The 18,371-nt window shown below is 56.1% G+C and overlaps 1 protein-coding gene across 1 annotated transcript in view; it reads left to right on the top strand.

Annotated features, from left to right (window-relative positions):
- SZT2 (SZT2, KICSTOR complex subunit) overlaps positions 1 to 18,371 on the top strand; it is a 53,040-nt gene that overhangs the window by 14,916 nt on the left and 19,753 nt on the right. The window contains exons 5-39 of the mRNA XM_027537526.1: positions 1,695 to 1,826; positions 2,586 to 2,727; positions 3,135 to 3,241; positions 6,737 to 6,947; positions 7,129 to 7,299; positions 7,654 to 7,888; positions 8,076 to 8,205; positions 9,128 to 9,270; positions 9,520 to 9,672; positions 9,805 to 9,919; positions 10,128 to 10,345; positions 10,428 to 10,643; positions 11,036 to 11,114; positions 11,312 to 11,406; positions 11,672 to 11,840; positions 12,009 to 12,123; positions 12,239 to 12,352; positions 12,541 to 12,711; positions 12,832 to 12,926; positions 13,163 to 13,286; positions 13,378 to 13,542; positions 13,629 to 13,833; positions 14,128 to 14,243; positions 14,352 to 14,598; positions 15,398 to 15,539; positions 15,648 to 15,740; positions 15,895 to 15,973; positions 16,075 to 16,368; positions 16,532 to 16,673; positions 16,852 to 16,947; positions 17,035 to 17,098; positions 17,330 to 17,515; positions 17,830 to 18,000; positions 18,088 to 18,175; positions 18,272 to 18,343. Coding sequence (XP_027393327.1) covers positions 1,695 to 1,826; positions 2,586 to 2,727; positions 3,135 to 3,241; positions 6,737 to 6,947; positions 7,129 to 7,299; positions 7,654 to 7,888; positions 8,076 to 8,205; positions 9,128 to 9,270; positions 9,520 to 9,672; positions 9,805 to 9,919; positions 10,128 to 10,345; positions 10,428 to 10,643; positions 11,036 to 11,114; positions 11,312 to 11,406; positions 11,672 to 11,840; positions 12,009 to 12,123; positions 12,239 to 12,352; positions 12,541 to 12,711; positions 12,832 to 12,926; positions 13,163 to 13,286; positions 13,378 to 13,542; positions 13,629 to 13,833; positions 14,128 to 14,243; positions 14,352 to 14,598; positions 15,398 to 15,539; positions 15,648 to 15,740; positions 15,895 to 15,973; positions 16,075 to 16,368; positions 16,532 to 16,673; positions 16,852 to 16,947; positions 17,035 to 17,098; positions 17,330 to 17,515; positions 17,830 to 18,000; positions 18,088 to 18,175; positions 18,272 to 18,343 — 5,095 coding nt within the window. The remainder of the gene's footprint in view (positions 1 to 1,694; positions 1,827 to 2,585; positions 2,728 to 3,134; positions 3,242 to 6,736; positions 6,948 to 7,128; positions 7,300 to 7,653; positions 7,889 to 8,075; positions 8,206 to 9,127; positions 9,271 to 9,519; positions 9,673 to 9,804; positions 9,920 to 10,127; positions 10,346 to 10,427; positions 10,644 to 11,035; positions 11,115 to 11,311; positions 11,407 to 11,671; positions 11,841 to 12,008; positions 12,124 to 12,238; positions 12,353 to 12,540; positions 12,712 to 12,831; positions 12,927 to 13,162; positions 13,287 to 13,377; positions 13,543 to 13,628; positions 13,834 to 14,127; positions 14,244 to 14,351; positions 14,599 to 15,397; positions 15,540 to 15,647; positions 15,741 to 15,894; positions 15,974 to 16,074; positions 16,369 to 16,531; positions 16,674 to 16,851; positions 16,948 to 17,034; positions 17,099 to 17,329; positions 17,516 to 17,829; positions 18,001 to 18,087; positions 18,176 to 18,271; positions 18,344 to 18,371) is intronic.

Raw genomic sequence — 18,371 nt, 5'->3', positions numbered from 1 at the left:
CTGAATTAATACATATCAAGCATTTGTTAATAAAACAATGCCTGTCACACAGAAAACGTGCAAATGTTAGCTACTGAAATTATTAGTCACAGGTAGTAGAGAACTCTTGGAGGTTTGGAATGTCAGTGACAGGATCAGATGTGTACATTAGGAAGATGACACTTGTTTGTGGCCAATGAGAAGAATTGCGGGCAAATTCTGGACTAGGGAGAACAGGCGGAAGATTATTGCAGCATGGCAGAGGAGGTGAGTTCTGAACAAGGACAACCACTGTGGAGAAGATGAGGACTGAGAGCTTAGGTAAGCCTCCAGGGCCACTTGTTACTAAGTCAGCTAAGAAGTGAGGCAACTTCCTCAAGATGCATCCTGCTGTTTTTCAAAACAAAAAGTTGTCACGTTTATACTATATGCCCTTTGAAGGAGATTTGGAAAATATAGAAAATATTTTTTTTTAAAACCTACAGAACTTGCTTGTAATAAACCTCTCAGAAATAGCTATTTTTGACATGTTATGGAATGTCTTTCTTCTCTTTGAGTATGCGTTTATTTCCCTCATCACCTCTACTCAGTCCAGAGACAGAAGAAATATCAGGCTTATTCCAAACACCCAGTGGTACCCCTGCTTTTTTAACATATGATATGGGCATTTTTTCCACATCACTAAATATTTTTTGAAAGCGCAGTTTTAAATGACTGCCTCTCTTAATATTTTATCGTGTTTTTGTCATTATATATTTAGCCAGACTTTTGTTGTTGGATCCTTAGGTTGACTCAGTTTTCACTCTTCTGAACAATACAGCTCTGAACATTTTGCTCATCTTTTCACAGCCCCAGTTCCCAGTCTTCCTCTCCTCAGTCAGGCCTTTAGTCGTCCTAAGTCCCGCTCTGCCCTCTTCTGGCTGTCCCCACGCACTGGCCCAGTTCTGAATGGAGAGTGAAGCAGTAGCTGTTGGGTGGGAGGGCAGGGGTTGGGGAGAAGTGGGCAGATTGGAGGAGTCTGATGAGAACAGGGAGAGAGGAGAGATCCCAAGGCCACCACAGGGGCTGCCAGGTCTGTATCAAATTTTTAGGATGGGAGAACTTACTCACGTTGAAAGTAGAAGGAAGGAAACCCCATGGAGAGAGAACCAAGATGTTAGACAAAAGATCCAAGATTAGGTGGAGATATTAGCTTTGGGGAGAAAAAAGAGGAAGAGGAATCTTCTTCGGAGCCTGAAAGGAAGAACAAGAACACAGGTAGATCCAAATGCCTGGCAAATGCTGAGGGCGTTTTCGGTGGGTCAGAGAGTAGTCACCCTGAAGGTTAGGGTGAGTGGGGAGTTCCTGTTGACTGGTTTCCTTTCTCTGTGAAAATGGTGGGTGGGAGTTATCTGCTAAGGGTAAAGAGAAGGAAGGAACACTCATTGGGGGAATAAGATTCTAAGCTTAAGAAATAGAAAAGATCCAGAGCAGCTTGGTGTGCAATGCTTGGAAATCAACAAGAATAAGAAAGTATGAGTCAAATTCCTGGCCAGATAGGGCAGCTTGTAGACGATGTCCTGGAGGCCAAGATGGAGGAAACTGGAAGACGTTAGTGGCACCCACATGCGCGAGCTTGGGGCAGCCCAGTATGGCAAATAAATAGGGAGGCCAGAGGGGTACTGCCCGGCGTCCCCCTGCCCTTCATGTCTCGCTCTTGCCCTTGTGCTTCTCAGGTGCTGGTCCAGGGCTGCCTTTTGGACCCTTCCCAGCAGGAGGTGTTCTTGCAGCAGGTGTATGCGCAGCTCTGTCTCTTTGAGGATAAGGTGGCCACCATGCTACAGCAGCAGTATGACCCCCAGAACCAGGTATGTGGGAGAGAAAGCAGGTAGAGGCCACTTAGAAGGAAGAGCTGTTAAGGGACAGAGGAAGGACAAGCCAAATGTCATAGAGGGAAGAGACAGCAGGAAAAAAGGGCTAAAAGCCAGGGGCAGAGGGCACCAAGGAAAGAAGTGCCAGTGAGTGCACACAGCAGTTCCCTGTTGGAAGAGGGCTTATTAGACTCCCCAAGACACACACTGCTGCTGGGAGAAAATGTGGAGGCTGTTTGCTTGTGTTTTTTCAGTCTTGAATCTTCTCCCCCAGTGGATCTGAGAAGGTGATCATGGGTGACTTTGATTTCCACTATTTTGTATAATCTGGGATAAAGCTGCTTGGGTTCACCACAGTGCACTCTCTTGTTCTTTTAGATATCTGAGAAGTAGCCAGGCAGATGGCAGGTCTGTGTGTCTGAAGACTTAATCTGATTGATGTATTAATATATATCGTAATGGCAATGGAAGAATACGTAAAGGGGGCCTTACTGGCAAAAGGTGGGGAAGGCCTGCTCCAGGCCAGTGAGGTGCTTCACCTGGTGCTGGATGCCCTCCTCATCTGAGGATCAGCCTCCAAGCACACAGCCGGGGAAGGAGCACAGTCAGGACTTGGCCACACAGTGGGGGAACTGGAGGGCTCATGGGATTAGGCCTGTCTGGCCTGGGCAATGCTAGACTATCAATTCTGGCTTTGCTGTGGATGGGGTGGCAGCGCCATCTGTCCCATTCAGTCTTTTCTGTAACTTGGGCCAGACCGAGGACCAGTCCCCAGACTCAGGGGAGCCCTCAGGCCGGAAAGTGGGCGTTTCCATGGTGACAGCTGATCTTGGACTGGTCAGTATGATTCGTCAGGGCATCCTGGCACTGCAGCTGCTGCCCTCCAACTCCAGTGCAGGTCAGTAGGAGGAATGTTGGTGAGATTGGGGAAAGGGGGATACAGGAAGGGTGGGTGGTATTATCAGCAAAGATAGAAGTTCCAAAGATTGGTGGGCCGCAGGGAAGTGCGTCTGTTTCCTTGTTTGTGAAAGGTAAGTGTTCAGTAGTGTGTATCTCGAGTACCCCCAGCTCTGACAACCAGCAGGGACCCTGGTGGGAAGGAACAGAGCTCCAAGATCACCTCTTGGGAGGAGTTTGGGACCCAGCCCTCAAGAGGTTGGAGCAGGAGGGAAGGGGAGAAGGAAAGGTATTGGAGGATTATAAAACACAGTGGTTGGTGGACACTGAGGTCCTGTCCCTTCGGCGCCTCCCTGTGACTCTGATCTGGAGGGACCCCAGGTCTGAGTCTGATGCTTCCTGCTCCAGGTATCATTGTGATCACGGATGGAGTGACCAGCGTCCCCGATGTTGCTGTCTGTGAGACGCTGCTGAACCAGCTTCGCAGTGGCACTGTGGCCTGTTCTTTTGTGCAGGTAAGGACTTTCTGGGAAGGAGGAGAGGAAAGTATCACACCTTACCAGGTGGAATGTGGCTGGTTACTTTCTTGTAGGCAGTGGTTTCCCAGGTAAAGCCAATAGCATAGTTCTGGAGGGATGGTGGGGATGGGGAGGGAGCATCATGTCTAGAACAGGATAGTAAATTGGTGGGAGAGGATTCTCATCTTTGTTCTTTCCTTAGGATGTGAGAGACAGCATGTTATAGTAAGAAGAATCCAGAATTTGCTGTCTGGCAGTCAGTTCCAGTCCCACCTCCCTCATTAGATTAGTTATTCCTGTTTCAGTTGCAAGGGTCAGAAAACCCAGCTCAAACTAGCTTAAGCAGAGGAGGGAGTGCATATATTCAGGGACCTGCAGCCAGTTTGGATTGACAGGCTATAGGATAGAAGGCAGAGAGCTGTGGAAAGTGAGGCTAGAGGGTAGGCATAGGCCAGAGCATGGAAAGGCGCTTCTGCTGTGTTAGAGGAGTTCCAGCATAATTGTGTGGGTGATGCTGATAGAGGGAACGAAAGTCACTTACTGGGTTTATGTTTTATAAATGTCACTCATTGCTGGGGGAGGGACAAGAGTGGAGGCGAGGAGGCTGTTAATTGCAGTGGTCAGGTGAGAGGATCAGGACTTAAACTAGGGGAATTCAGGGTAAGAGAGAATGGGGGTTAGCATTAAGGAAATGAAGGGGCGGCATCAACATGACTTATGATTAGCGAGGTGGGAGGGGTGAACAAGAAAGAGGGGCTAAGGGTGTCTCCAGGTTTCTGACTTCACTGATGACTGGGAGCCAGCAGAGTCAACAGAGCAGCAGCTGGGGTAGAGTGCGGACAGTACGATGAGGCCAGGCGTGTGCACATTGTTCCAGGGGGCTCTGTGTCACCTTTGGAGTCAGGCATGCCTGGCCGGAATCCTGGCTCCACTTACTGGCTGTGTGATGTGGACACATCATTTCACTTCTTGGGTGGATTCATTTGTAAACGGAGATTGTAACAGTACCTTCCTCAGTGGGTGAGGTGATGCATTTGAAGGGTTTAGCATAGTGCAGAATTGCATAGTGAATGACTGCTATTCGTAGCCGTTAGCAGTCGGACATGTAGCTCAGACACTCAGGAGTCCACACTAACTGAGAGGGAGTTAGGATTTGGGCAGCCTACACACAGCATTTGAGAATAGATAAGCGTCCCCAAAGAACCTGGGGGCTAAGACCGTTCATAGAGAGGGGGCCCAGCAAAGAATGAAGAGGAAATAATCAGACAAAAACCAGAAGGCTCTGGTGTCAAGAATTTCAGGGTTTGGGGGGAAAAAGGAGTACTTCACAGCATGAGAGGCAATAGAGAGATCTTGTACAATGAGGAATGAAAAGTGCCCTTTGGGTTTGGCCATTAGGAGGTTATGGAAATTTTTTTCGAGGCTACTACAGTCAAGAGGCGGTGAGAGAAATGATTGCAGTGTGTGGAGGAGTGGATAGAAGGGAAGGATGTAGAGACAAGTGACATGTGGAATCTGGTTGTTCAGAACAAGGGAGGAGCAAGCGTGCTCGAGAGAGAGAACGGCAGCCTGAGGGGAGGATAGTGTGGAAAGAGAGGGCTGTTCTGATTTGTGTTTTAAGCTAGAGACTTCATGTTTCCAAAGGGTCATGGTGGAGCAGAGTTTGAAAATAAAGGAAAGGAAGCTGAAGTTCCTAAATTAACAGGAGGGCGGTGGCTCAAAAAATAAATTGAGGGATTCTTGGAGCAGAAGAGTGTCCTTGCTTCTCTGAGACTAGGATAGAAGTGAAGACATGTGCTGTGAGAGAGGGAGGCAGAGCTGAGGAGGAGGAATGACGCTGAAGACCAGCCTGAAGGACCAGCTGCATTGGGTGTCATACGTTTTGGTGTGGCGCCACCCTACACAACTGTGCAGTTTTTCTTCCATTTGGGATCCAACCAGTCCATCCTAAAGGAGACCATCCCGGGTGTTCATTGGAAGGACTGATGCTGAGGCTGAAACTCCAATACTTTGGCCACCTCATGCGAAGAGTTGACTCATTGGAAAAGACCCTGATGCTGGGAGGGATTGGGGGCAGGAGAAGAAGGGGACGACAGAGGATGAGATGGCTGGATGGCATCACCAACTTGATGAACATGAGTTTGGGTGAACTCTGGGAGTTGGTGATGGACAGGGAGGCCTGGCATGCTGCGATTCATGGTGTTGCAAAGAGTCGGACACGACTGAGAGACTGAACTGAACTGAAGATCTCATTTGGGATCTGGGTATAAAGCTTGTGATCCTAGTTGGGGTTTCCAGGTGGAAGCAGAAAAATGGTGAGGAGGGCCTGGGAGTTGAGAATGTTGCATAAGAAGTTGTTTGAACATGCGGTCCAGGCTAGGTTGTAAAAAGAGGCCCAGGAGGACGTGGATAGATTTGAAAAGAGCAAAGGTTCAAGGCCTGGGAGTCTTAATGGGATCAGAGAGCAGCAGGAGGAGGAGGATGAAAGGAACTTAAAAATGGGACAGAGTTATGTGTAATCAGGGATGTGGCAATTGAGTTCACAAAGAGGAAGTAGTTCCAGGTGAAGCCAGGGGCCAGTGTGTAGCTAGGGGGCAGGTGAGTGGAATAAAGTTCCTGGAGATGAGGGTTAAGGAGCTGAGTGGCCAGGAAATTGAATGAACCATCTGTAGGTGTCCCCATCTCTGATCCCTAAAGCCTGATGATCTGAGGTAGAGCTGATGGAATAATAATAATAATAGAAATAACTTGCACAGTAAATGTAATACAGTTGAATCATCCTGAAACCATCCCCCTCAACTCTGGTTCATGGGATAATCATCTTCCATGAAATTGGTCGCTGGTGCCAGAAAGGTTGGGGACTACTAAATTGTAGAGTATACCTCCAAAGGACCAAGTAGTAAACATTTTCAGCTTTGTGGGCCGTATGGTTGTCCCAGCTACTCAGCTGTGCTCTTGTAGCCTGAAAGCAGGCATGGACAGTAGGAAGATGAATGGGCGTGCTGTGTTCCAATAAAAGTTTATTTACAAAAATAGATGCTAGACTAGAGTTGACTGCAGGTTGTGTGTGGTTTGCTAGTCTCTGATCTATAGGTTTAGTGCTCAAACTACGGTCCACAGACCATCAGCCTTGGCATTGCCAGGGAGCTTGTTAGAAATGCAAAATCTCAGGCTCCCACCCCAGACCTCAGGTGCTTTGTGTGCACCCTGAAGTTTGAGAAGCACCCTGTCAGACACTGCAGTCTTAAGATGATGATAGGAATTTGGTGAGCCATTGGCCAAAATCTTAGTGAATGGGGTCAGGCTGGTATTTGATGTAGGGTGAGAGGGGTGTGGCCAGCTGGCGTTGGCTTCAGACAGAAGGGCTCAGGGAAGGAAAGCTGCCGCTGTGCGGGCCAGGGATGGGAGCTGCCACCCAGCCCAGTCTCTTCTTGCATCACCTTCTCCGTTGCCTCTCCTGGAGCTAGGTCTCTACTTGCTCACTTTCTTCAGGTGGGAGGAGTTTACTCTTATGACTGCAGTTTTGGCCACGTACCCAACGTGGAATTGATGAAGTTTATCGCCATGGCAACATTCGGCTCCTACCTGTCCACTTGTCCTGAGCCCGAACCAGGCAACCTGGGTCTGACTGTCTACCACCGGGCATTTCTCCTCTACTCCTTCCTGCGCAGCGGGGAAGCCCTGAACCCTGAATATTACTGCGGTGAGGGGCAGACTGGGGCAGGTGTGGGAACCGGGGGATCCTAGTGTGGACCCAGAGATGATACAGGGATCTGTCTAGGGCTCGAGTCCCCGGGCAGTGTAACTGGGCTGATGACTTCACCCTGTTCTCCTCCATCAGCTGACAGGTAACACTGTCCCCTGCCCCTCCCCTCGGCCCCTAGGCTCTCAGCACCGCCTGTTTAATGAGCACCTGGTCTCCGCAAGCAGCAACCCTGCCTTGGCCCTGCGCCGGAAAAAGCATACTGAGAAGGAGGTTCCCGCTGACTTGGTCAGCACCGTGTCTGTGCGGCTTCGAGAGGGCTACAGCGTCCGAGAGGTCACACTGGCCAAAGGTAAGGTCTAGGCCCTGCTGTATCCCACACATCTAAACAGAGCAGGAGACCCCCGTGTACCATGCATGGCAGACTCTGCCTGTCAGTTGAGCTGGGCTTCTCTTTGCATTTAGCTTCCCAGTTTCATCTCCTTCTGTTCCAGGTGAGTCAGCTGAGAGTGGTGTAGTGTCCTGGACTTAGCTTGTTTTCAGATTTTGCCTGCGAACTTCAGTTTGTGTCTGTTGGCGGGCTCTTGGCCTGCACTCTGTGGAACCAGGCTTGGAACCTTTGGCCAGGCTAGAGTTGCATGCTGTAGGTGGAGGTTGCGGACAGGACCCAGTCCCAGGCCCTCCTCCCCTCCTGCTTCCCCTGAAGGCGGGTCCCAGCTGGAGGTGAAGCTGGTGCTGCTGTGGAAACACAACATGCGCATTGAGTACGTGGCTACTGCACCCTGGCCCCTGGAGCCTGAGGGCCCTCGAGGCACCCGGGTGGAAGTGACAATGGAAGGCGGTTATGACATCCTGCATGACGTGTCCTGCGCGCTGAGACAACCCATTCGCTCGCTGTATCGGACCCACGTTATCCGGCGGTTCTGGAACACGCTGCAGAGGTAAGCAGGGTCGCCGTTCAGTGACGGAGGCCCCACTCGCTGTGTGGAGGGGCGGAGGTGTGAAAGTGGGGCTGGAGAGAGTCATCCTGAGCACTCGGGCTTGTGTCCAGACTCCCACGTGCCCCGGGGCTCCCCTCCCCTGACTCCCCAGAGGCCGGGGAGGCTCAGGGTGGCCCTTGCTGTGCAGCATTAACCAGACGGATCAGATGCTCGCCCACCTGCAGTCCTTCTCCTCCGTCCCGGAACACTTCACGCTGCCCGACAGCACCAAGAGCGGAGTGCCTCTCTTCTACATCCCACCCGGCTCCACCACCCCGGTGAGGGGGCCCTGACGCGCGTTCTCCCTATCCTGTGCTCTCCCTCTGGAGCCCAGAACCACGTTCATTTTCCTCACCTCTCAAATCTGAGGCCCCCAAACCAGGACCCTGAACTTTAGCCGTCAGAGCCCCCTCCTCCCCACCCCCACCCCCTGCCCCAGGGGAGGAAAGAGTCTCTAGAGAAAGCTGACCCTCCACGGATCACTGGAGTCCAGGGTCAAGAGTAGCAGAATGTCTCCGAAGTGGTCTCCCAGCCAGCTACAAGCCCTTTCGCCATCTCCACACACGCCCTCCAGCCTGCCCCGCACTTCCCGCCAACCACGACTGCTGTGCTTCTCAAGGACTGTGGCTCCGTTTGTCTTTTGCCTTCTCCACACTTGGCCCCAGCTGTCAGCCTAGCACTGAGGGGCTGGGGGCTTATTCTACCCTCATGAGGGTATGAATCATACCCTCTTCCTGAGGTCCTGCCATCACTCAGAGGCTTTCCCCCAAAGTCAGTGATGGAAGTTCCATCCTGTGTCTGGATTCAGCTTTAAGAGGCCACGCTGCCTGTCCCTGGGCCCATTTGTCTTAATCTAGCCAGTGGTCCCCAACCTTTCTGGCACCAGGGACTGGTTTTGTGGGACAATTTTTCCACAGACTGGGGTTTGAGGGAGTCGTTTTGGAATGATTCAAGTGCACTACATTTATTGCGCATTTTATTTCTTACTATTATTTCAACATTTCCAGCTCAGACCCTTAGGCATGAGATTCTAGAGGCTGGGGGCCCCTGACCTAGCCTTCCTATTGGAGGCAGTTTCTGCCTCTGTCCCAGGCGGGGCTAAAGGTTCCTTTAGCCCTACACCACTGCCGCCTCTGACCCCCCCGCCACCCCAGGCTCTGATGCCCTGCAGAGGTCATTCATGACCTCTTCGTGCCCCAGGTGCTGTCGCTTCAGCACAGTGGCTCCGACTCCTCCCATGCCCAGTTTGCTGCCTACTGGAAGCCGGTGCTGTCCATGGACGCGAACTCGTGGCAGCGCTGGCTGCACATGCATCGCCTGGTGCTCGTCCTGGAGCACGACACGTGGGTATCCCTGGTCGGGCCACAGCTGGGGTGGAGGAGCAGGGCGCGGGAGGGACGCGGAGTGACGGGGAAGGGAGGCAGTGGATGAGCCCGTACCGACTTGGCCAAGGAAAGCTCCAGCTGTCCTAGCCCTCCTGCTCTTGAGCCTCCAGACCCTCAGACAGGGCCTGGAAGAGAGAAGTAGCAGCCTGTCCCCCTCCCCCAGCCTGGGGCCGGGCCGGCTGACCTCACCGCACACCCTCTCCCCAGGCCCATCCCCAAGCACCTGCACACCCCGGGCAGCAACGGCCGCTACAGCACCGTCCAGTGCAGGATCTCGCACTCCTCGCTGACCTCCCTGCTCCGTGACTGGAGCAGCTTCGTGCTAGTTGAGGGCTATTCCTATGTGAAGCTGCTCTCCAGGTGGGCGCGGTGATGTCCCCTCCTCCCCCCATCCTGTGTCTCTTCCTCTCACCCCAGACCCTCTCCCTCCTTCCTCCTAAACCCATCTTCTCCCAGCCGAGGGCTGCTCACGGACCCTCCATTTCTCCCCAGTGCCCCAGACCAGCCCCCCTCCTCCTTCTACATGGTCCGCATCATCTCCAAGGCCCCGTGCATGGTGCTCCGCCTGGGTTTCCTCATCGGCACACCAGCACAGGCTCGGCACAAGGTGAGCGGGGCCCCAGCTCACTCTCCGACCCACAAGCCCTAGAGTGTCAACAGGCTCCTTCTCCCCAGCACTCCCGGGGCCAGTCGAAGGAGGAGCCCCCCAGACCAATAAGCCGTGCGGCACCAGGCTCTCCCGCCTCGTCTGTGGACCCCTTCTGCATGTCCATAGCAGATGGGAGCAGGAGGTTGTGATCACAGTTTCCCCTCAGATTGTGTCGGACTTGCGGGAAGAAATCCTGCGCCTGCGTTTCCCCCACCGGGTTCAAAGCAAGGAGCCAACACCCAAGGTGAAACGAAAAGGGCTGGGGGGCACCAGTGGAGGCAACTCTCCCTCCAAGTCCCCCCCAACGCTGGGGCCACAGCAGGCCCTGTCTGACCGGCCCTGCCTTGTGGTCCTGCATAAGCCACTGGACAAGCTGCTCATCAGGTTGGTAGAGAGGGTGAGGACAGGCCAGGAACATGAGCTGGGCATGAATAGAGGTCAATTGGGAATTGCCCTTGTTGCCCAGGTATGAGAAGCTGCCCCTGGACTACCGGGCACCCTTCTTGCTGACCCTGGAGCCACCGGGGCCACTGCCCTTGGTGTCAGGCCGCTCAGCCTCTTCTAGCCTGGCATCACTGTCCCGCTACCTGTACCACCAGCGCTGGCTCTGGAGCGTCCCGTCAGGACTGGCCCCTGCGCTGCCGCTCAGCGCCATCGCCCAGCTCCTTTCCATACTCACTGAGTACGTCACTCAACCTACCGGGCCACGGGGGGCAGGGAGGGAGCAAGCATCAACGCTGGGCTTGGATGCTGGCAGAAAGCCTAAGCCAGACATGGTCCCTCTCTCTGCCCTCATCTCTGAGGCCCCAGCTCTGCAGAAGAGCCAGCACAGAGCTGGCACGCTGCTCCCCTGCCCACCATCTTTCCCCACAACTTGGTGACTTTGGCCCCTAGTTCTCATTGGACCTGCTGCCCCTAAAGGACCAGTGGTTTGAACAGGGCCACCAGCAGACAAGTCTGCCTGGATGGCTACTGGAAAGTGGACGTCTTAAGTGGCATCGGAAGCCAGGGGTTGTATGCTGAATGTCTCTCCCCATCTCATCCCGTCCCACTGCTGCTTCTCTGGGGCCTCAGAGTTCGGCTCTCGGAAGGGTTCCATTTCGCCTGCAGTGGGGAAGGCATCATCACCATGGTCCTGGAGCTCCCGATTCAGGTACGTGCCATCCCTCATATCCCACCAAGGTCCATCGTCATCTCAGGGCTACTCACCTCTGAGCGGGTTCGGCGCTGATGGAAACACTGCCTCACTGGGACCCTGTGGCCTGAGGCCAATCCCAGGAGTGTGGCGAGGGGCCTAAAGTTCTGAAGGCCAGGGCTGGGGTGGGTCTAAACTCTCCCCTCCTGTCCCAGAACGAGCCCGCGGGGCAGGCTGCGGCCAAGGAGAGGCACACGTGCGTGGTCCAGTACATCCTCTTCCCGCCTCATTCAACCTCCACCAAGGACAGGTGAGGCCCGACCCCCGGAGCCACTTTGCTCCAGTTCCCCTTCCCCCTACTGCGCCCTGAAGGTCTGTCTCCCAACCTTGAAAGTCAGGGCAGGGGATACTGTCTTTAGACGCTTCATGGGGCAGATACAGTGACAGAAGGCCGTGTGTGAATTGTGGCTGTCCCGTGAGCCCTGGCCTTCCCACCCTCTGTAGACCAACTCCTGACCAGGTGGTGGTGGGTTGGACTCTCCTTTCTTCCAGGCTTAGAGTCCTTCCTCCTTTAGCTTCTCAACAGATGATGACAACGATGTGGAGGTGGAGGCCCTGGAGGGGGACTCGGAACTCAACCTGGTCACCGAGGTGTGGGTGGAGCCACAGCATGGACGGGTGGGACCCGGCCCTGAGAGCTGGAGGCACCTCCAGGACTTGACGTACTGTGAGATCCCTCGAGCTGTGAGTGGCCTCGGAGGACCCCACCGCTCCCTAGTCCCCTGGGAGTAGCACAGCCTGATGGCTTCCTGGTCCCTCTCAGTCTCTGTGTTCTGAATGTCTGTGTTGGTGGGGCTTCCTTGAGAGCTGGAAGCTGGGGTTCACCCCTGCCCTCTGCTACTCCTCCCCTAGCTCCACCCTCGGGACGCTGCCTGCATAGGCTCCATGCTGAGCTTCGAGTACCTGATACAGCTCTGCCAGAGCAAGGAGTGGAGTCCCCTGCCCCTGGAGCCAAGGGTCTCTGCCGGTCAGTGGGGAGGGGCCTCTGGGCAGGAGCAGGGGAGGAGTGGGGAGAAGCCAGCTGCAGACGGGAACTCCAGGCCTCCCTGCGCTCGTCTCCCCCGCCCTCACTGCCCTCCCAGGATTGGACCAGGGAAGAGACGCCTGCGTCCACGAGATCCCTTTCCGTTTTGACCTCATGGGACTGTTGCCTCAGTGCCAGCAGCTCCAGATGTTCTTCCTCCTGCTTTCCAGAGGTGGGTGAACCTTGTGCCTAGAGAGCCGGCCAGCCAAGGGGTATTAGAGCACAGAAAGCAGATGAGTCTGCGAAGGAGCAGAGGGTGTCAGGGGCGGCGGCTGCAGGAGGGCCGGGCTGGCCGGGGCGGAGCCGGGGGCGCTGGGCAGCAGGAGGCCCTGGGTGCTGAGTGGAGTGTGTGTTGGGCAGAGCCAGAGGGCGTCCCTCCCGCCGAGGGGCCCTGTCCCGCCAATGACATGGTGCTGTGCCTGCTGCATGGCTGCCTGGGCCAGGAGCTGAGTGACCGGGAGCTCCCGCTGCCCGCCGCCGACCAGGCGGCCTTCCTGCGTGAGGTGCTTCGGCGGACCCGCCACAGTCCAGGTGAGCCCCTGCCTCTTTCCAGGCACCAGACTCTACAGAGCGGTTCCCGGCTGGGTTCTGGCCTCCCGTTTCCTGCATCTCAGAGCTCTGCTCTCCCATCCACCTCTACCTTCATTGTAGGTCCAGAGGGGCCACCAGTGGGGGACCCTGGGATCCTAAAGGATCAAGCAGGCAGCAGCGCCCAGGCCATCGGAGACCCCGGTCTTCCCAACCTGGTCAGCACTGGTGCATCGGGCCTTTCATCATGGTGACCTCCTGCCGTCCCCACATGTTCCTCCCCAGCTTTCTAAGTCTGGGCAGGCTCAGTGCCGCCCGCCACTGACAGGGTGCCGTCGTTCCTCTTGGTCGCCAGTGTTGCAAGCTGTCCCTGAGCGTGGAGTCTCGGGCAGAGGAAGGAAGTGGGCACTGGGTGGTCCCTTCAGGCGGCTCTGATTTTGCTTCTCTTGTACAGAGTCCAGGCCCTCCTGAAACTCCCGGGCCCGTCAGCTCTGCCCAGCCCCCTCAGTGGCGCTGCTATGCAAGGCTTGTGACCCCCCAGCATGTTTTTCTGACTTTCCTCCCCGCGACCTTCTCAGGTACTGACTGTTGACCTCTCCCACACATCCCCTCAGCTCCCTCACTGGCCCGCCAGGCGGCTCTGAGTTATGTCTCACTTTTCTTCTGCAGATGTCCTACATCTGGCTTCATATGGCCTAGAGGGACCCCCTCAAGAGGAGATGAGGCCTAAGTTTGAAGATTGGAACGAGGCCCCCAGCCCGAAAGATCTAGCAGGAACTGGGGTCACGGTGACAAAGTCCCAGGTCCCCACCCTCAGTGTCACCCCAGCCAGTGGTAAGTCTGCTGACTCTTAAGTCAGCTAAGCAGCAGCGGGAACGGGAACAGAGGGCTGGATGCCATGCGCTACCTCTTGCCCACAGACAGTGCCCAGAATCCAGGAGAGCTGAGCCCACCCTTCCGTCAGGACGTACCAGCTTACCCTGGGCGCCAGGCTTCACAGACAGAGGGTGCAGATGGGCCCCGGACCCGGTGTCCTGTCTACATCTATAGCTGTTCTTTGGAAGCATTGAGGGAGCAGATGATTGGCATGCAGCCCCCTCAGCCACCCCGAGATCTCGTCTTCCGGTGAGTGCCCTCTGTGTTGACCTGGGTCCTTTCCCCGCCCCCAGCCAACCATGGCCCCCAGCCATGGCTCAAGGGGAGAGACACACAAGTTGATGATCAGTGTCAGGAGCTCAGCTTCTTGGCCATGTCCTGCCTGCCCAGTGCTAGACTTCCTTCAGTGCATCAGCTGAAGTCTCTGGGCCGTCACTGTCTTTGGTAGGGACCTAGGGACAATCCACTGGAAGGTGGGGATGGTTGAGTGTGGGCTGTCACTGAGGGGAGCTGGCCAAGCCCTCTCTTTCCTTCCATTCCTAGGACTCAGTTCCTCGACCAGCCTTCCCTCTCCTCAGCCTGGATGGAGCCCAGGCACAAGGGGGCAGCCAGCCACTGTGCCTTGCTACAGGAGCACGCACAGCGATGCTACGTCCGCGGTGAGCGTGACGCCGCGGCAAGGAGGAGCCCACTTTGCAGATGACGGCCATGGGGACTGGAGAGGTCCTCGCAGAGCTTGACCTCGTGGCCCCTTCTGCTTCCCTCAGGGCTGTTCCGGAGCTTGCAGCAAGCACAGAGCGTGACCTCGCAGGACCTGCTGATAGCAGTGGATGCCTGTGAGGAGCTGCTGCAGGAAATAGACATCACCCCCTTTCTGCTCGCACTGTGTGGCCACACTCGGGGTTTGCCTCATGCACCCCCAAGCCCTGGTCCTCTCAGCCCAGGGCTCTTCAGCAGCAGCATGGAGGAGGGCCCCGAGCCTCGGGAACGAGCTGTCCTGGCTTCTGAGTCCAGGTTGGGATGGTTCTTGAATGATGTATAAGGGGGCACACAGACGAAGCCCCTATAGCCCGGGGCCTCTTGCCCTGGGGAAGCGACCAGGCATGCTTGGTCACTGGTTTCCCACCTCCTGCCCAGGCTTCTGTCTCCCATTCAATATGGGCAGCAGTCTCCCCATCTTACTCTCCTGGTTCTCCCAGCTTTCCTGTTTTGGTGTGGAGTGTTGAGCTAGGTTAGTGGTGGGGAGTTGCCAGTGGCCATCAGAGAAAGCAGAAGCTTGTCCGAGGACATCCAGATTGTAGTGATGATCCCCTAAACTGCTGAGTCTCAGACAGAAACTGTTGAGTGAGAGAGGCAGGCAGGCAGACAGCTGTGTGTCTGGTGTCTGCAGGGGTCAGCACTGGGGGAACGGAAGGAGCAGAGGGCTGAGTACACTGGTGGTGCCCAGTTCCCTCTCTGGAGGTCTGCATCCCCCACCTTTCATGCCCCCCAGATGAGTGCACTTTTCCCACCAAACCTTGCTTCTCCACCTGGGTCTCTCTTCCACGATGAATGACCTCTCCCTCCACCCGCTGAAAGCCAGGAATCAGCCTTACTCACTCCTCTGTTGCACAGAAATGTCCAGCCACCAAGCAATATGGCAGTTAGAGTGGAGACGGGTGGGTGGGTTCTCCCGGCCTCTCCTGCGAGCGTCCTGTGCTCAGCACCCTTCTGAGAGGCGGAGGCAGACCATCGTGTGCTGCTCCCACTTGGGAAGCAGGCTCCTCTAGGACGCAATGCTTCCTAACACTTCACTACCCCCCACCCTGCTCAGCATAGAGACCGAGGACCTAAGCGAGCCTGAGTTTCAGAGCACCCGTGTCCCTGGGCATCCAGACCCGGGCCTGGAGATCTCTCTGACAGATGTCTGCCAGCTCAGAGGAGAGGCCCATGATGCTCTTCACAGCCTCATCCAGGTGAGGGCAGAGAGACAGAGCCCTGGCTGGGCAGTGGTCCCTCATGGTTGGGGGTGTGTAAGCTCAGCCAAATAGCAGCTGACATCGTAGCCTTCTAACCCCAAACAGGAGAAGTTCCTGGAGATCAGCAGTCTCCACTTCCGCACCGTGCCCTCCAACCCCCACTACTTCTTTTATTGCCCTCCATCCAGCAGGCGTGAGGTGAGCGGCCATCTCCCTTACCTCCCTCCCTCCCTCCCTCCCCACAGCCTGTAGCCCCTGAAAGCCTGCTTGGCCCACCCAGATCCTCCTGATCCCTGATGCTTGGTCCCCTGAGGCCCCACCTCAGGTCAAGCTGTCCCTTTCTCTTGCCCAGGATGAGGGCCCCCGGGACACAGTCGACAGAAAAGTCAGTGACTTGGAGTTTTCAGAGGCTGAGCTCATGGGAGAGGAAGGTACATAGGCCAGTGGGTATAGGGGTAAAGGCTGCTTCCAGCCAGCATCCAGGGCCTCCGCCGCCAGCCTCTCCTGTTGACCACGTGACATGTGTCTCCAGGAGACGCATCTGCCTGCTGCGTGGTCACCGAGAGTGACCCAGAGCTGGAAGTGGAGTACCGCGAGAGCCGTGAACCAGACCTGGGGCCTGCTGGGCTGGACTGTGCCTCGCTGTCAGATGCAGACACCGTGAACCCGGACGAAGACTCCTTCAGTATCCTGGGGGGCGACTCCCCCACGGGGCCTGAGAGCCTGGCGCATGACCTACCGCCGCTCTTCCTGCACCTCACGTGCTCCGTGCGGCTGCGTGGCCAGCACAGCTCAGTACCTGTGTGCAGCCTGCCCACCTGCCTGGGTGAGTCTAGAGGTCCCCAGGGGAGGGCCATAGGACCTGGTCCAGCCTGCCTGCCTGTCTGGGGGTGGGAGAGAGCCTCTGGGTATAACTCTTTAGCCCTAGACACTTGGAATCTGTGCTTGTCCCAGGGCTCCAGTGACCCCTAACCTCCCCCCTCTCCCAGGCCAGGTGCTTTCTAGCCTGGAGGGCCCCCCTATTGGAGGCCGAGTTGCTCTGCGGGACCTCAGTGTCACTCTGGACGTCTTTGTGCTGACCTTGCCCCTGGAAGTGGAGCTTCCCCCGACCTCAGATCCTCAGCACCACCGGTGTGGCAGCAAGTTTGGTGGGGGATCTGGGGCCTTGGGATCCTTAATGGGAACCATTAAGGAGTTTAGGGGTGCCTGGGGACCAAAGGTACCTTAAGGATTCCAAGAAAGGATTGCGGAGGAGGCCTTGGGAGGATGATAGGTGCTGACCTTTGATCTTTGCTCCTGTTCTGTTCAGGTCAACTTCTGAAAGCAGTGCGTCCTTCCCACGGTCCCCAGGGCAGCCATCCGATGATGGGCTGGGGCCCCCACTTCCACCTCCAGGAGAAGACAGGTATTTCCTATCTCCCTCTTAGACTTCCTTGCTCCCCATCGGTTTTTGTCCTCTGGAAACCAGTACGTAAACCTTTCTTCCAATTAGGCACCCAGGACTGTCTAATTTGGCCACACCCCACAGACTGGCTGTTGAGACGACCATGAGTGAGGTGAGGGCCTTCCCTCCCCCAGCCTAAGTAACCACCCCTCAGCACTGTAACTGACACCCTTTCCATCAGATGGTGACATAAGACACCCCCTTTATTCTGGGGTCCAGTGAGGCCTGTCCCAGTCTGTGAGGCAGAGTCTCTTCCAGTGTCTTCTGATAGAGGAGTACAGTGATGCCCCAGTCGGCGTGGGGGGTGCCCCTCACCACTCCCTGCATCGCTCTCTGACTGTAGATCCGCTGGCTGCTGGAGGATGAGATGGTGGGGGCGCTCCGAAGAGGGGGCATCCCCCAGAGCCCGGCCCTGCACCGCGCAGCCGCCCACATCCACAGCTCACCTGGACGCTCCACCTGCCTGCGCCAAACGCTGCCCCTGAGTTTTGTGTTTGGGCCAGAGCGTTCTCTCACACAGTTTAAGGAGGTATGCTGCCCTCGAGATGCTCCCTGGTCACCCTGGGGCCCGTCCTTCCCCAGGCTGCATGGATAGAACCAGAAGGCCCTCGGTTGGAGTCCACCTCCTCACCCTGTGGTCTGACTCTGACCCCATGCCTGGCAGCTCACCCTTGCCCCCGGGCCTGTTGAGTCTTGGGCGAGTCACTGAGCCTTTTCATAACAATGGGGATGCTAGCTTGTGCTTCACCGGCTACTTGTGAGGGGTCTGATGAGGAAGTGTGGGGCCCACCAGTAGGGAGAGCTGCTCCTGCCTAACCTCTGCCCTTGGCTCCTGCTCCCTAGGAGTTCCGCCGCCTCCACCTCCCTGGTCATGTTCTTCTTGAGGACCCTGACAGTGGCTTCTTCTTTGTGGCAGTGGGCCAACAGCCAGGTGGGTCCCACAGGGAGCTTGGGACTTCCCCGGCCTGGGCTTGGCGCAGCCAGGAGGACAGGGCTGAAGGCCTTGAAGGGGAGGTGAGTCTTGCCTGGGCTGACCTGCGAAAGGAGCGGGTGGTGGTGGAAGTATGGGGCTGTGCTCCAACCTGACCTCCTGACCCTCAGGCCCTGACAGCCAGCCCCCAAGCCCCTGGCTCCCCAGAGGATTCTCAGAGCCCCCTGCTCATCAGTCTGCCCAACCTGCCCCAGGGAGGTAAGAGGACTTGCACCTCCCTGGCCCTGCACCCATGTTCAGAAAGCGTCCTTGGCAGGATCGAGAGAGGCTCCAGGCTTTCCCTTCTCTTCCCAGGGAGCCAGCCTGGGCCCAGCCGGGGACTCAGTCTCATGTCCAGTCAGGGCAGTGTGGACTCGGACCACCTAGGTAAGTTGGAGCAGAGCAGGGAAGACCA

Source organism: Bos indicus x Bos taurus, chromosome 3 (genome assembly GCF_003369695.1).
Source record: "Bos indicus x Bos taurus breed Angus x Brahman F1 hybrid chromosome 3, Bos_hybrid_MaternalHap_v2.0, whole genome shotgun sequence".
NCBI classification, from domain to species: Eukaryota; Metazoa; Chordata; class Mammalia; order Artiodactyla; family Bovidae; genus Bos; species Bos indicus x Bos taurus.
Note: the sequence above shows the minus strand (reverse complement) of the source record. Positions and strands in the feature narration are given on the sequence as shown.